At 41.6% G+C, this 18,340-nt stretch overlaps 1 protein-coding gene across 3 annotated transcripts in view; it reads right to left on the bottom strand.

The window, feature by feature from the left end:
• Nucleotides 1–17,546, bottom strand: part of REPS2 (RALBP1 associated Eps domain containing 2) — a 113,775-nt gene extending 96,229 nt beyond the window's left edge. For 2 of the 3 annotated variants that reach the window (XM_075264819.1, XM_075264820.1), the window contains exons 1-2: nt 17,238–17,546; nt 2,311–2,434 (exon numbers count right to left, since the gene is read on the bottom strand). In XM_075264819.1, the coding sequence (XP_075120920.1) occupies nt 2,311–2,434; nt 17,238–17,441 (328 nt within the window). In that variant the 5' untranslated portion in view covers nt 17,442–17,546. The remainder of the gene's footprint in view (nt 1–2,310; nt 2,435–17,237) is intronic. The other variant, XM_075264821.1, reaches the window with a different exon arrangement.
• Nucleotides 17,547–18,340: the final 794 nt, after the last annotated feature.

Here is an 18,340-nt window from a genome sequence, read left to right as displayed (position 1 = left end):
GGCCAGAAGTGGTCCTCATGGAACAATTGCACCCAAAAAAGCCATACCTTCGACATAGAAACAAGGTCAAGTAACTCAACAATGCACATAACTGGTGCTCAGGACTGAGGAGTCAAAATTTGGAATATTTGGCTGTAACAGAAGGCAGAAGGGCTGGCCAGTGGTACAATAATGTTGGTGGCCTGTAGACAACAGTGAAGCATGGTGATTTCTTGCACAAATAGTTGGGGATTTGGTGAGGATTAATGGTGTCCTTGATGCTGAGAAATGCAGGCAGATGCTTGTCCATCATGCAATGCCATCAGGGAAGTGTCTTATAGGAGTCTATTACTAGGTTGAAGCATGTTAAACCAGCAACACAGTTAGACAGGTCAGGTTCAACTTAATGTGACACCTTTTCCCCATTAAAATTCATGCCTCCTTTGCTTAGATATGGGGCATAGCAGCATTGTGCAACAGAGTCCATCAGTGCTCCAGAATTCTCATTTGCATATTGTGAAATCTCAGCAACAGAGGCACACATTGTCATGGAAACAAGCATTATATTCAGGTAATCGTGACCTATCTATTCATATTGCTGGTTTAATATGCTTTAATCTGATGACAGACTCCCTGTAAGCAAGTCAACAACCTTGAACATAAAGACAATGTCATTAAGTCTAAGACCCCACGTAGTGGGCTGCAGAAAAAAAGCAATGTGGGTTCTTCACCTCTCTCTCCAAGGCTCTTCTTCCACAATTGCTCAGTTTAGCTGGATGGCCAGGTCTAGGAAGAGTTCTAGTCATCCAGAACTTCTCCCATTTATGGATTATGGAGACCACTATGCTCATAGGAACCTTGAGTGCTGCACACAGTTAAAATAACAAAGGAGTGGCTCCGGAACAACTCTGACCATTCTTGACCCAATTGAGCCCTGACCTAAACCCAATTGAGCATCTCTGGAGAGACCTGAAAAAGGCTGTCCACCAACATTCACCATCCAACCTAACGGAACTGAAGAGGATCTACAAGGAAGAATGGCAGAGGATCCCCAAATCCACATGTGAAAAACTTGTTGCAACATTCCCAAGAAGACTCATGGCTGCACTAGCTCAAAAGGGTGCAAATACTCAGGACTGAGCAAAGGGTATGAATACTTATGACCATGTAGTGTGAGTGTACATTAGAGAACTGTGTACATTACATGAGAGAGTGTACATTACACGAGAAATAAAATTAACTTTTTTGATTTTAGCAAATGGCTGCAATGAAACAAAGAGTGAAAAATTTAAAGGGGTCTGAATACTTTCTGTACCCACTGTATATGGAAACCACTGGCACTGACATGGTACAGTTATTTTTCTGCAATGTGTGGATGGATCACTAGTCCGTTTCAGGGACTGTAACACCCTGCGGTTTTTGCGTTTACGTCACATAGGGCCCTGGCCTAAGAATTATCTTCATTGTAAAGAACAACAAGGAATCCTGGAATTTATGATCTGGTCCCCATTAAGTCCTGATGTCATCATCATCAAGTCTGTCTGAGATTATATGTGGACACATTTAGCAAACCTACAACCACAACAAATATTGAATTGATTTACACTTCTCTTTTATACATTTTGTTAAGTGACAAGAATAATCTATTAACTTTTCTATCTTTGAAAGCTTTTTCTTACATTGCAGCATTTGCACAGTATCATATATCAACTTTAAATAAAAAAAAAGTTATGACTTTCAGAAAACAACAACGAGAAAAACTGACTGTGCCCAAAAAGGGTTAAAAAGCCTATTGAAGTAGATGTAGAAAAAAAGCAATAAGAAACAGAACAGATATGCTGTGTTATGAAAAATAATGGTACAATATAGAAATAAAAGCCACAAACCAAAATGCTGTGTACGTAAAGATATTCATATGTTCCTACAGACTTATAGCAAACATCTGGCCGTAGCATTTTGTGACCTGGAAAAATGACCTAAACGCTGAGTGTGCATCCAGTCTAATGCATGGAGAAAGAAGGTGCCAAGGGAAGGTGTGGAAAAAGGCGTCAGTTTGTTTGCAGTATAGTACTAATAGTAATTTGTGAAAATGTTATTTATAGGGGTGGAGAAAATATAATACCTTCAGAGAACATTAGCAAGATATATAGAAAGAGTACAGCTAACATACTGATGTTAAATCAAGCATAGATATGTATCAAGATATGTATTCTGTGTATACATTTACAGACACTAATGTGTTAATAGTGTGTTCCATAAGCATCCTCCTTGTTTGCAGTTTTGCTAGCACCAGAACAGACACATCTACTGAACACTATATCATCTGCTCACCGCACTTAATGTTCTCCATGCGAACTGCGAGTCCAGCTTGTGCTGCAGCGATTAATTTCAATGCTATACAAAACTGAGAAGGACCGAAGAAACCCACATGTTTTGCACCACACAGCTCTGTGATCTAAGAGGAAAACAAATTACACAGGTCATTTCTATTGTTAAAATATACAAAAAGGTGACCTTTAAAGTACATGTCTAGGACGGCACATTCACTGATATTACAAAGCATGAACAATTCAGTAGAGAACAGCTTAAGGTGATATTCACACATGCTTATTCTCAGCCATGTTTTGTCAACTTTTTTTTTTTTTACACTATTTGACTTTCAATGGGAAAATCAGGTCCGTGAAAACAGAGACGTGTTTCAATACTCACCTTGCCTCACCACTCCTGTGCATCCTTGTTGCCTCCAATGGTTCCACTGGATCTTTATTAAGCCTGATCTGGCCTTTGGCTGGCATCACAGGTCTCGGTGGTTGACCCCAGGGTGTGTGACATCAGCCAGAGGTCAGAAGAGGCCTGAAAGAACTGCTGGATGCCCATGAGAAGTGAAGCAATGGGAGTATAACTATCTGTTATTTTCACTCACCTCCCATGTGCCTCCACTTATTATCCTCTGAGGTCTGAGAAGACCCCAAAGTATAAAAGTGTTTCATGGGTGGTTTAGCGGAAAACTTTCGGAAAATTTGTTTAGACTCTGGTTTGATCTGAATTGGTTTGCTCATCCCTAGTAAGTAAAGATGATCTATATATAAAACTTAGTCTAAATCTAAATCATATAATTATTTGGTGGGACCACCAGTCTTTGGAAATTATATGGACCCCAATGAGCTCTAATCTCAATATACAGTAATTAAGTCTGCCTGGAATTACATGAAGTGACAGAATGATTTAAAGGGGCTCTATCATTGGGAAAAGTCATTTTTAACTAAACACACCCTTGTATAGCCTTTAGAAAGACTATTCCACATGTACCTTTTGTATATAAATCGCCTCAGTAGTTTTTGAATAAGCCCGTTTTTATTCATATGCTAATTAGCCTCCAGCGAGCACCAGAAGTTCTCAGGGAGCACACTCTCTGCTATGTGTGTGAGAGCAGGGAGATGAGTTATCAGCAGCAGCAGCTTGTGCTGTACACTCAGCAGAGAGTGCTTCCTGAGACTTCTGGGTGCACGCTGGATGCTAATTAGCATATGGATAAAAACGGGCTCATTCAAAAACTACTGAGGCGATTAACATACAGAAGGTATGTGTGGAATAGCCTAAATATGTGTTTAGTTAAAAATGGCTTTTCCCAATGATAGAGCCACTTTAAGCAAGCCTGCTGAGCATATGCAGGCTGTCCCAACAAGCCCCTGCTGATCAAGGAAAAAGCGCTTTTTTCCTTTGGCGTCCTGCCTATATTCGTGGCGTGTTTTGAAGTGAAGAGACCTCAAAAAGAGGACCTTGTCTATTACAAACTGAGGGAAAATGGATATACAGATTAGACTGAGACTCTATAAGGGTTTTAAACCCAAAGCAATCTCAATACTAGATAAAACACATAGATACCCAACACAAACTCAAAGCACCAACTAAGTATCAATGTATAAATAACACAAATCAGTTTTAAATCTAAATAATTTATTGTTACAAAATTTTAAATGTTAAACATAATGGTATCAGGGAAACACAAACACATAAAAACACCACATGTCAAACAACAAGAGTGGAGGTCGCATTGGAATGAGCAACTTCAGTAGGTGTATAATCTGCTGGAATCAAGAAGTCTCAATAGTGGTGTAGGGGATGAAACCAGCCACAATTAATATGAGTATAGAAAGGCCCTGTATTCTGTATATGTAAATATAAAGAGGCTCCTATTGCCCACAATATCACAAAATCAGGACACCTAATTGAAAAATGTTTGTGGCATTGCAAAAATCATACCCACATCACCATTGTATAGTTAAAGCATATAAGGTAACAGAATCAATGTGAAGTTACACACACATGCCAGTATTACACATGAGCCAGCCTACATAGGGCAAGGAATGTAATGCATAAACATAGACCTCTTGTCACCAACTGTGACCTCCACTCTGAGCCCCAACAGCCATTTCGCCCCTGCTTCTTCAGGGGGCTACAGAGTGGAGGCAGGAGGGGAAGCTTTTATAGGGTACATAATAGTGGATTAATGGCGCCATTAATTCATTCAGGTGACAATGGTGCGAGAGCATCACATGACAATGCCTGAGCTAATCAAAACAGTAAGAGTGTCCAAAGGAGAAACACATACAGCATATATAGAGGGGAAACCACAGTCACCGACCATATACTGTAGACCAGGAGAAATGTCCTGTATGCGCAAATGTGCCTGTATATTGAATCCTGCATATAGGGACCACAGGAAGATCGTGAACTATCAATATAATGATGTTGATGTAAACACAAAAGGTTTTTCAAAAGATATGAACTCTATCAGTGCAACACTACATCAAAAAACAAAAGTTTTTTAAAAGATCATTGTGATGAAAGTACATAAAAAAAAAAAAAAAAATTTGTAGAAAAATGTGAAAAATCAAATGATGAGTGACAAAAATGAAAACGTGAAATTAAGATGCCGATGAAAACACAATAAGAAGATGGCAATAAAGTGAAACACGTGAGTGATAATGACAATATGGTAAAGAGTGAAGGTGAACATAAATAAAGAGTATGTCTCAATTAAAGACAAAGAATATTTTTTAAAAAAATGTTATAAAAAATATATATAATAAATTAAATATAAAATTTAAATTTTTTTTCAAAAATCATAATTAACATATTAAAATATGGAGTCCATAAGTAGAAAACTCAGATGGTAGAGAATGATGGCAGCAACTCCCCACATATGTGTTCCCTTCCGTCTCATGGCAAAAGCACTGAAATTTTTTTAAAATTATTTTGTTTACATAAGAATAGACATAATATATACACTCTACTGCGTCAAAATAGACTCCAAACAGACCCCAAATAAAAATCCCCCATCCAGAAAGTACGATACGAGCATCACATAAATCAATCTAAAACACTGAAAGCCAGAGAATAACCTATATTAAAGGAAGCATCCAAAGCCCATCTTGTCATTTAATCCCTTAAGTGATAGAATTTGCAACATCGTTATCCAATTCGTAGCAGCCTCTTTGTAATGTCCCTCCCACGTACACCCAAATGAACTCTGTCAATCGCCCTCACCTATATATGGACATCCTCCATGTGATGATCACGAAAATGTTTCACAACAGGTTTTATGTTCAGCTGCAAAGATGCATCATTTGGATACTGAGCCTTCCTGATGTCACGGACGTGCTCCAATATTCGTACACGTAACTGGCGTGTGGTCATACCAATATAAATGTGTCTGCAGGGGCACGTCAGATGGTATACTACACCCTCACTGCGGCAATTTATGCTGTGTACGATTTTATATTGGCGAGATCCTTGTGAATCCTGAAATGAACCTGTTCTTATCATGAATTTGCATGCTGAGCAGTGACCACACTCAGAGAAGCCCCATTTCGGACCCTTGTTAGAGAAGATAAAGCTTGATGGTGGAGGAACATAGTAACTTCGGACAAGATGGTCCCCTAGGGTTTTGCTACGTTTAGCAACCATTAGGGGTTCTGATGGCAAAATCTTTTCAAGTGTCTTGTCCTGTTTCAGAATCAGCCAAAATCTGGACATAACATTACGTAGATCTTTCCACCTGTTGTTGTAGTTGGTAATAAACCGTATCTGATTTCCTTCTCATGATACCATTATATTTAACATTTAAAATGTTGTAACAATAAATTATTTAGATTTAAAACTGATTTTTTTGTGTTATTGATACATTGATACTTAGTTGGTTCTATAAAGGTTTTAGTCCATTCACACGTAGGAAAATGGTGAGGAATTTGGTGTGGAATTTCAGCGCTAAAAAAAAGCGCCTTCCATTGACTTCAATGGATTCCTTTTTCTGCGCTAGGAAGCTTTTTTTTTCAGCGCTGTAATTCCACACCAAATTCCTCACCATTTTCCTCTGCGTAATTGGACCCTATCACATTCAGCCCAGTCAGCTAAACAAAAAATGAAGAATTCTGTTACAGTATTTAGTGAAATTTTTTATAAACAATGGAAATAAAGAATGTAGTTATACAGTCCTATGAAAAAGTTTGGGCACCCCTATTAATCTTAATCATTTTTTGTTCTAAATATTTTGGTATTTGCAACAGCCATTTCAGTTTGATATATCTAATAACTGATGGACACAGTAATATTTCAGGATTGAAATGAGGTTTATTGTACTAACAGAAAATGCGCAATATGCATTAAACCAAAATTTGACCGGTGCAAAAGTATGGGCACCTCAACAGAAAAGTGACATTAATATTTAGTAGATCCTCCTTTTGCAAAGATAACAGCCTCTAGTCGCTTCCTGTAGCTTTTAATCAGTTCCTGGATCCTGGATAAAGGTATTTTGGACAAACAATTCAAGTTCAGTTAAGTTTGATGGTCGCCGAGCATGGACAGCCCGCTTCAAATCATCCCACAGATGTTCAATGATATTCAGGTCTGGGGTCTGGGATGGCCATTCCAGAACATTGTAATTGTTCCTCTGCATGAATGCCTGAGGATTTGGAGCGGTGTTTTGGATCATTGTCTTGCTGAAATATCCATCCCCGGCGTAACTTCAACTTCGTCACTGATTCTTGAACATTATTCTCAAGAATCTGCTGATACTGAGTGGAATCCATGCGACCCTCAACTTTAACAAGATTCCCGATGCCGGCATTGGCCACACAGCCCCAAAGCATGATGGAACCTCCACCAAATTTTACAGTGGGTAGCATGTGTTTTTCTTGGAATGCTGTTTCTTTTTGGACGCCATGCATAACGCCTTTTTTTATAACCAAACAACTCAATTTTTGTTTCCAAAATGAAGCTGCCTTGTCCAAATGTGCTTTTTCATACCTCAGGCAACTCTATTTGTGGCGTACGTGCAGAAACGGCTTCTTTCTCATCACTCTCCCATACAGCTTCTATTTGTGCAAAGTGCGCTGTATAGTTGTCCGATGCACAGTGACACCATCTGCAGCAAGATGATGCTGCAGCTCTTTGGAGGTGGTCTGTGGATTGTCCTTGACTGTTCTCACCATTCTTCTTCTCTGCCTTTCTGATATTTTTCTTGGCCTGCCACTTCTGGGCTTAACAAGAACTGTCCCTGTGGTCTTCCATTTCCTTACTATGTTCCTCACAGTGGAAACTGACAGGTTAAATCTCTGAGACAACGTTTTGTATCCTTCCCCTGAACAACTATGTTGAACAATCTTTGTTTTCAGATCATTTGAGAGCGGGCTGTCCATGTTCGGCGACCATCAAACTTAACTGAACTTGAATTGTTTTGTAAAGAGGAATGGTCCAAAATACCTTCATCCAGGATCCAGGAACTGATTAAAAGCTACAGGAAGCGACTAGAGGCTGTTATCTTTGCAAAAGGAGGATGTACTAAATATTAATGTCACTTTTCTGTTGAGGTGCCCATATTTTTGCACCGGTCAAATTTTGGTTTAATGCATATTGCACATTTTCTGTTAGTACAATAAACCTCATTTCAATCCTGAAATATTACTGTGTCCATCAGTTATTAGATATATCAAACTGAAATGGCTGTTGCAAACACCAAAATATTTAGAACTAAAAATGATTAAGATTAATAGGGGTGCCCAAACTTTTTCATAGGACTGTATGTTGTGTGAAAACACTGCAAGGTCTGGTTTTCTATAGGCAAAGGGTAAGGATACATGATCTGTTTATTCAGTTTTTGAAGTCAATATTAGGATTAGATTGAATAACAAGAAGTACCATCTGTATTTTATAGGTTCTCGTCTTTTATTATCCTCTCCTGCATTTGGCTTCGAAACTGCATCAACAAAACCTCAAATATCTGTCCTTACCCTAAATGCTTCCTACAGCTTTATCCACATGTAAATTACCTTGCTTAACACATCTATTAGAGAGGACATAATTATGCAAATTCTGTAATTTACACATGTAAAGCATGATATAGATACAGAAAACAGTATGACCAGTAACACAAGTGCCAGGTGCAGTCTTATCTTTTGGGACAATATTTTAGTAGCAGCTTCCTTTCTGTAGAGGAATATTTATGTCTGTGTTCCTGACAGTGCTGCCCACTTCCCATCAAACATCACGGGAGACCAAAGCTTTTCCACTGTTAAAAGTTCAAAATGATCACAATTGAAAAAGGAAAAAATATGTTTTTTTTAGGGTGTACAGTCAAATAAAACTCAGATACTAGCAGCACAATGACTGAGGATGGATGCCATGCTTGTTAAAGAGGACCTTTCACCATTTTGCCCTCAGGCAGTTCTATATACTGCCGGAAAGCTGACAATGCGCTGAGTTCAGCGCACTGTCGGCTTCCCCGATCTGAGCCCGGTGTGAAGAGCTTACGGTCCGGTACCGTAGCTCTTCTATGGTCAGAAGGGCGTTTCTGACACTCAGAGACGTCCTTCTGCCTCGCGGCGCCAATCGCGCTGTGCTGTGAGAGCCGGGAGGAACGCCCCCTCCCTCTGCTCGCAGTACTCGTCCATAGACGAGCATTATCAGGGAGGAGGCGTTCCTCCCGGCTCTCACAGCACAGCGCGATTGGCTGTGCTGTGAAGAAGGACGTCTCTGGCTAACTGTCAGAAACGCCCTTCTGACCATAGAAGAGCTACGGTATCGGGACCGTAAGCTCTTCACACCGGGCTCAGATCGGGAAAGCCGACAGTGCGCTGAACTCAGCGCACTGTCAGCTTTCCGGCAGTATATAGAACTGCCTATGGGCAAAATGGTGAAAGGTCCTCTTTAATAGTTACTGTATGCCTCATAGGGTTCATCTTCTATCATGCTTCAGATAATATGCAGTGGAACCTACTGAAAAGTTATGAACAGCTTTTGCATGCTTCCAGAAATCCCAGCAAGACTTATCCAAGGTGTGCAAGTTATATGGAGAAATGAACAAGGAAGGATGATAACAATACACTTAAAGGAGTTGTCCAGTTTCAGACAAATAGTGGGACAGAAATGTTATTGTTTGTATAATGAAAGTTTATACAATTTACCAATATATTTTTTGTGTCAATTCCTCACATTTCTCAAGATGGTTGCTTGCTGTCGTTCATTCTGACTGCTTCCAATGGATAAAAATCAGTCCATGTCCAATTGACATACAGATCATGGTCATGTGATGTACAGTCCATGGTCATGTGATGTACAGTCCATGGTCATGTGATGTACAGTCCATGGTCATGTGATGGACACACAGGTGCACAGCTCATCATATATCCAACACAGTAATCAGACATCCGCCTGATAACGAGCTATGCACCTGTGTGCTCATCACATGACCATGGACTGATTTTTATACACTGTAAATAAGAATGACAACAAGCACAGATGTAGAAAACTGTGAGGAATTGAAAGAGAAAATATATTGGAAAATTGTGCAACTTTTCATTACACAAACAATAACATTTGTCACTTGATATTTGTAAGGGGCCAGTTCACACAGCGTTAACGGGCTCGCATTCTGGCACTTATACACATGTCAGAATGTGAGCGCTCAAAACAGATCCCATTCATTTCAATGGGTCATTACTGGTGTATAACGCGCGTAATTTTGCCCTTTAGGTGCCCCACATAGCATAAAAAACTGCAGCGTTTTACAGTCCCTGCAAAGTGGATGGGATTCTATTTCAGAAAAATATATGCAAACACACTAGGGTTTCCAAAATTGCAGCATGTCAATAATATTGTTAGAACAAATTCTCTATAACAGCTGGTAGGGGAAGGAAAGAAAGAGTCAGTGAGCCCTAAACCTAGGCCCACCCCATGTCCCTAACTATTTGCCGCAACTGTCCTAATGACAGGGACAACAGGATGACAAACCCTACTCAAGATAAGTGATACACAGAACAGGACAAGACATGAGACATGAGTTAGCCAACCAAGGGTCAAACTAGAGAGACAAAACAGTACCAAATCACAATCCAAAAGAGTAGTCAAAAAAGCCAAAAAGCAGAGGTCAGTAAATACAATATAAGAGCAAGGGAAACGTTTAGCAAGGTCAGAAACACAATAGCCAGCAACCATGTGTGGTCTGATGGCCAGTTTAAGGAAGTCCACCACATGCCCCAGGCTTGATTGGCATATAAGCTGTTAACCTTAACAGTGCCAACACAGAATGACAAGAGTCTGGGAGCAGGTAATTATGGAGTGGACACAGCTCCTGTGCCATATAATGAGGCTAGAGTTCTATTTGGAGGCTTTGTTTGGAGGCTGATTTTGAGGCGGATTCAGCTTCAAAATAAGTGCCAAAAGACTCCGTGTGCCCTGACTCTTAGGGTAAGTTCACACGGCGGAAACTTTTTCTGTGTGTCCTTTTTGCGCGGCTAGCCGCAATGGGATGCTGATGCAGTGCATTGGCATCCCGTCGCCCCATCCTACTCCTGATTAGGCCCAAATGAATGGGCGCAAGCAGGAGGGAGTCTCGAACCGTGGACCCTGCAGCTGACTCAGCTGTGGAATCCGCATGAAGATAGGGCATGTCGCACATATTTTCCATTAGCTGAAAAAAATCACTAGCATAAAAAAACTGCGAGTGACACCCATTGAAATGAATGGGAGGTATTATTGCAGGCAAATTTTGAGGTGGATTCCGCTTCAAAATCCACCAGGAAAAAACTCTGTGTGAACATACCCTAAGACCTCCACCCTCCCACAATGCACACAGATTGTTATCCTGGTTCCTTATTCCAACCACAACTAAACTAGGTGTTCCAGTTACATTTTTAATGTATGTAATAATAAAAATATAAAGTCATAATGATATCACTTATAAATATAAAGTTTGTATTAAAACAGAATCTAAAAACCTATCATCACCCGTGGCAGATAGCATTTATTTTATCACATATGATTGGGAAAGTCTTACATCTGCGTTCCCATAAATGACAGTGACACTGCTAGGATCGCCTCCTATAATTCTGTTACTAGTGATGGAAGTGACTAAAAGTATGCCATCTGGAAAAAGCCCAAGTATGGTATTAGAAAATCACCTCAACAAATTTCAGGCCAGAAAAAAAAAAGAGAAAATTGATTTTCTACAAGCACCGTGAAAAGGATTAAGTGCAGAAATTAGGCCACAAAGAGATTGAAATTCCAGCTGTACTCAAGAAACAGCTCAAGGATCAAGATGAGGAAGAACTTAGCAGCGCTCACATTAGCCTAAAGGTTCTTCACTAATTCCAATAGACCGGCGTGGCTTTATCAACACTATCTGTCAGGTGTTCATGATGTTAAAGAGCTTTACAAAAAGATTTTAGGGAAATGCTAGAAAATATTTCCATATGTAAACTCCATCCCCAAACATTGACCTGCAGACCTTGTAATGGCAGATACAGGGTTCCAAACATAATACAACCAGAGTGCTCCTACCACAGAGCCTGCCATAGTAAGTAGTTGACCTACCCCATGGAAAGTTCTCGTAATTGTACCTGCCAGAATGTCTATTACACAACGCCATCCAGAATTTGTCACCTAGTCTGACGTGTCTGCAGGGCCGCAGCTCTAATGAGGCGAGGTGAAGCGGCGGCACTCCCAAGGGGGCGGCAGCCGCTGCAATCAGATTTTTTTTTTCTATACTAGCGCAGGAGAGGGGCCGCTCTGAAAACAACCCGAGCGGCCCTCTCCTGGTTTAGACCTCTGCTTCTCAGCGCAGGTGGCGTCATCACGCCTCCTGCTCTGATACGCAGACGTCTTATTGCCGGGTGCAGCGAAGGGGCGGTGGCAGCGGGAGCAGCAGCGAGGTCAGTAAGTTAAATACTTTTTTTTTTCTTTATAATAGGCCACTACCTGATGGAGTATCCCCAGCAGGTAGCGGTCTATTTACCTACCTCCCTGGGCCTGCTCATAGCCACCTCCCGCTTCCCCTTCTACTATAGGACGCGGGGGGCTGTGAGCAGGCCCAAGTATAATAATCAGAGCCCTAGGGGAGGTGAGGGTACATAATAAACAGTGTTACTTACCTCTCCGGGATCAAATGTTAATACTAGCAGGCTTGGGGCCTGTATGATACTGTCCCAGACGTCACTTGGTCTGGGACATTACCAAACAGGCCCAAAGCCTGCGCTAGTAGTACCATACAGGCCCGAAGTCTGTGCTAGCCGTAACAGGCTGTTACTACTAGCACAGACTTCGGGCCTGTATGGTACTTCTAGCGCAGGCCCGAAGCCTGCTGCAATTAACATTGGATCTCGGAGAGGTGAGTAAAACTGTTTATTATGTTCCCTCACCTCCATTGGGTCTCTGATTATTATACTCGGAGGTCTGAAAAGACCCCTGAGTATAATAATAGTTCATGGGTGGGCAACTGTGAAGCATAAAGGTTGGGTGGGCAACTGTGGGGCATAATAGAGGTTGCAAGGTCCACTTTGGCCCCTGTAACCTCAATTATGCCCCACAACGCTCCCCCTGCAACCTCTATTATGCCCCACAGTCTATTTTGCCACTGTGGGGCATAATATAAGCTGCAGGTCCCGCTGTGGAGAAGTGAAGAGTCAAAGATTTCTGTGTTGTAAACTCTACAGAGTCAAGTCAAAACAGGAAGAAGTGGTCATGGCGGTCCAAAGGGAAGTAAGTATTACTGCACAAAATATTACTGCATTGTATTCACTGTAATATTAACACTAGCACACACCCCCCTCCGCTGCCTGAGGCGGACGATCAGAGGATGAACATCGCTCACTCACGAACAGAATACCAAACACAGATGTGAACCCGGCCTTAGTTAGTGCCACTGATAGCGGTCATAAACAGGGTCAAACTTTAACTCTAAAATAACATGGCAGGAACGCAGGCCAGCATTCTACTGTAGAAAATATTAATTTCAACAAGGGAATGCTTATTTAGGCTGAAGCCCCAAAGTTGCGAACACACAGTGTACCTGCAATGTGGGATTCAGGCTATTCCCATTCACACACTACAGAAAAAAATCTGCAGCATGTTAGTTATCCGAGCAGAAACACTGGCATTTTCTATATAGTTATTATAGGGGCAGAAAGTCAACAGAGAAAACGCTGAAAAATCGTGATGAAAAACGCAGCAGAAATAAATGTAATGCATTTCCACAACAGTTTTTTCTGCAGCGTTCTTTAGCTGCGTTTTGCTTAGTAGAACCTTAGCCTTATGTGCAGCAAGTACCTGCTCTTCTCTTTGTTCTGTGCATGACTTTTTAAAGAGGATGTTTTACCACTTCCAGCAACTCCAACTCACTGCATACTGCAATAGGCACCATTCCACCGATTCCGGTGCAGTTAGAATCTTTTCTCTACGCCGACCATTCCTGAGCTATCCTTTCTGTTAGTTTCAACACAAGGGGGGACAGCATATCTGTGCTAAAACTAACAGAAATGATTTCAGAGGAGACTAGAGGAAAAATTCCAACTGTGCCAGAATCAATGGAGCAGCAGCTACTGAAGGATGCAAAGAGATGGAGTTAGTGGATCTATATTCCATTAAGATGGATTATAAAATAATAAAAAGCACAAATCATTTAGGTACATTTTTTAGAATATTCTTCATTACCTGATCACTTATTTAATATATTACAGCATAGATTTATAATTTATGGTGATGAGGCATTAAGTAGGTAAGAAGGCCCACTACCACCTCAAGGCTAAGGCCCCACATTTATTACATCTATTGTTTGCAGCTTTTGACAGTTAGGTGTTTTGTGGTGACATGAGTCATGTTTATGTATCTCAGAATATTTAGGGGTACACAGTGGTGAACCTAGCCTCTCTGCTGCCTGAGGCGGATGATCAAAAGACGCCCCCCCCCTTATTGAGGGTGGGAGGGGCTAGGTTTAGCGAGACAGTGAGGGTGGAAGCGGCTAGGCTTAGTGAGACAGAGGGTTTTGTAACAGAGTGAGAGAGAATGGGGGCTGAGTGAGAGGGAGTTAGTGCAGCAGCTACACAGGAAGCTGCACAGCAGGAAGCTAACACCTTGTAAACAAAGGGAGAGAATGCCAGCAACAATCAAAGACACCCAGACTTATTAATTGTACTTATTAATCCATTACTACTAGAAATGAGCGAACAGCATTCAATCGAGTACATGTTCGATCGGATATCAGGCTGTTCGAGATGTTCGAGTCGAGTTGAACACCAGATGGCAAACTCACTAAAAATTTGATTCCCCTCCCATCTTCCCTGTCGCTTTTTTTGCACCAATAACTGCGCAGGGGAGGTGGGACAGGAACTACGACAACAGAGGCATTGAAAAAAAATCTGAAAAAGTAATTGGCTGGCTAAATCAGGTGACCTCCACTTTATACGAACAGTGGATTTAATATCCGGTTCATATGAGACTGTGAACTATGTGATTGAGAGACAGGGACAGATGTACAGGCAGGGATAGCTAGGGATTACCTTTATTTAGGTGGGAATGTCACTCATCCAGCTCTTTGGGGCTCTATCTGGTTGGGATCCCTGTCAGCTTGCGATATGCGCGAACTGACTTTTTCCCATAGGAATGCATTGACCAGCGTCGATTGGCCGAATGCCATACAGAGTACAGCATTCGCCCAATCAACGCTGGTTCTGCTGGAGGCTCGTCTGTGAGGAGGCAGAGTCTAAGATCGGACCAGAATGGAGACTGCTGTGGACCAATCTTAGACTCCGCCTCCTCCGGCAGAACCAGCGTTGATTGGCTGAATGCTGTACTCTGTATGGCATTCGGCCAATCAACGCTGGTCAATGCATTTCTATGCCGAGATGTAGCAGTGCTGGCCGTGCGCTCAGCCCAGCTACTCCGGAGATGAGCCGATCTGAGGGCACGGCCAGCACTGCTACACCACATTATTGTCTATGAGGTCCGCAGATTTCCTTAGGTAACCGCTCTTTTATGTGGATAGGTTTCCATTCGGGGGTCCCTAAGCGGAATCCCCTAACGAAAACCTGAACACAGATGTGATTTGGGCCTCAGATGCTACTAACAGTCTGCAGGCACATCAGACTCACTGTGGTAACAGAGTCAGGGGATAATAACACTCCTTAGGGAGAGTGTGCACCTTCACAGGTGAATAGTGACTTACAAGCCATTTTTGCTCCACTGGGGGATTATGGGAGAAATATGCAAATCTGTTTTCCAGGATGTAATTAGGAAAACAGTGACTCTGTTTGCTGCCCCTAGAGGCCCCTAGTGGTAAAAGAGCTGAGAGTAAAAAACAGCCAAGTAGCAAAATCTGAGAAAAATAAATAGCAGGTAAACAACGCCTGCATAGACAGACTCATGCACTTATGCACATGTGATCAGACCGCAACAGAAGCATATGAGCAGTCTACTGTACCTCTGTGTTCCTGTAACTTCATACAATGTGTTTTTACTGTAAAATTCTGTATGACCCCATAAGTAGAAATATTCTCACATAAACAGAATTCTTTAAGGTAGACTGTCTATGTATACAGAGAGTTCAATGGAGCCTGTACAGCAGAGAAAGGAGGCTGTATGGCCCTATATTAATGGATGCCACAACTACTTTGCAAAAAAGCTGAGGAACACTTTTGCAATTCTGTTTTAGCAAAAGGTAAGAGAGTTACATTCCTGAACCTCTTAGATGTAAACTACTATTATGTATCTTTGACATATTATATGTGGCAGTAGTGAGTGAGTAACTTCACAAGTCCCAAATGTGACCTTTATGGCAACATTATAACAATATATATATAAGAAATATACCAGAAAATGGACAATAATGCACTGTGTTCCCTCCACACAGAGTAACTAGAGTAACAAGTGCTTGTCTGGGCTGTGACTACAGCAAATCTTCAGCACCTTGAGGAAGTTGTGAGCAATGCCCCATGCTGTTTCTTGTCACCCATAGATAACATATAGATATTTCTACAATCATCAATATTTCTGGCACTGAAAAATGTTCTGTTCCTTCAGTGGTACCCGGCAACATAGTGGCTGGCAAATGGGTTAGATTATATTAAAATAAACAGTAAGTAAAACAATATGACAACACAGATTACATACAGTAATGGGGAGTTGCCTATTATTGTGCCATTGTGGGTGTTAGTGAAATATTTTTGTGCCGTACTATAAATCTGACTTTTATCCCCACGGGCCAAGCATGCCCTGGGACATCACTCCAGAATGTCTATTGCTGTATTAATAATTTAGTGTCAGTAAGCTTTTCCCCATTTATTGAAACGTGTTTTCAGGTTTCCAAGGCCTTGTATAAAGCAGAACATATAGAATAATATTCGGCTAGGGATTCTTCAGTGTGGTTTTATGAAGCCTGAAGGAAGCCTATACTTTAAGGACACTAATGCAAATCAATACTAATAAAAACAAAGGACAACAACACAATATTATAGGTGCTGTCTTCTTCTGTAAGAATGCTAAATTATCAGTCATACGTGAATCAGACCTCCATAATATACCCCATTGTGTATGAAACCTGAAATGGATCCATGTGGTCAGAAATGATCTTTATTTTACCAAAGCAAGCACATCTCTCCCTGGAGAAATCCATGTTCCATTATACGCTGCTCAGGGAAGGAAGGAACCTGGGAAGAACCTGAGCTGACTGGTAAAACAAGTGCATTAAGAAGAGGCCTAACTGGTCCAGTAACTCTGTAAAATTCTATGTAAGCTCACCAGCACTCAGTCTATAGCCTGGCATTGTTTACTAGCATTCATAGGATCAGAGCCAATATTTTATACTGTCATTTCCAACCCTGAAACTAAATAAAATAAAATTCATCACCCATCAACAGAATGTTACACCAAATCTCCAAATAACTCGTAATGAATGAGCGAGGTGCCCTGTCCCACTCTTTAGCACCCACCTGGTGTAAAGTTTCTGCGGGAAGCTGGGATGCCAAGAAGAGCTCTGCCACCTTACTGTTATCAGCTGCTGCCAGTCTTGAGGATCCTTCTACTTGGCACAAGGAGAAAAGCTCGGAGTATCGTTTCTGTTCATTGTCACTGAGAGATAGATAGAGTCCTCCAGCTGCTTGGCCAGCAGACACCACTGGAGGTCCTTGATCCATAGGTTAGCTCCTGTCTGAAGACACCTATGCAGCCCAAGCCAGTGTAAGAAATGCACTGACTGCCTGCCTTCACTTTCTACTATTGTCACTCTTTTCCTGTGCTCTCTCTCAACAAGAGGTAAAGAATCTGAAAGGAGGAGGTGTTACTACTGCAGCTGGAGAAACATCCCCTCTGCATTGCTGCTGCTGGGTGCCCACAGCTCAGCAATTTACTTCCATGGCTCTCTGCTGCCCCCTGCTGGAAGTACATGCTGTAAATAACAGTAGTCCTGCAGGTTGCTGTTTATATTTCTTCCAATACACGTAGTGCAAAAGTGAATAATATGTAACATGACTCCAGGTGAATTTTCCTTACATATCCGCCGCTGTCCATCCTAAACCCTGGGGAAACTGGACAGCTGACGGCTTTCCAGCAGTCAGCTTTAACCCTTAAGTACTATCATGGTGGCTATCATGCACCACTATCATACACACATACCTCCCAACCGTCCCACGGTTGGCGTGAAAGTCCCACTTTCATACCCCTGTCCTGTTGTCCTGCACATCTTATTCTTATTCTTTTGGTAGAGTTGGAAGGGACCTCAAGGGCCATCGGGTCCAACCTCCTGCAAGTGCAGGTTTTCCTAAATCATCCCAGCTATATGTTTATCCAGATTCCGCTTGAAGATTTCCATTGATGGAGCGCCCACCACCTCCCGTGGCAGCCTATTCCACTCTCTCACTACCCTCACTGTCAGAAAGTTTTTCCTAATGTCTAATCTGTATCTCTTTCCCTTTAGTTTCATCCCATTGCTTCTTGTACTTCCTTGTGCTAATGAGAATAGGGTAGATCCCTCTGCACTGTGACTACCTTTCAGATATTTGTAGACTGCTATTAAATCTCCCCTCAGCCTTCTCTT

The sequence above is a fragment of the Leptodactylus fuscus genome, chromosome 2, assembly GCF_031893055.1.
Source record: "Leptodactylus fuscus isolate aLepFus1 chromosome 2, aLepFus1.hap2, whole genome shotgun sequence".
Lineage (NCBI taxonomy): Eukaryota > Metazoa > Chordata > Amphibia > Anura > Leptodactylidae > Leptodactylus > Leptodactylus fuscus.
Note: the sequence above shows the minus strand (reverse complement) of the source record. Positions and strands in the feature narration are given on the sequence as shown.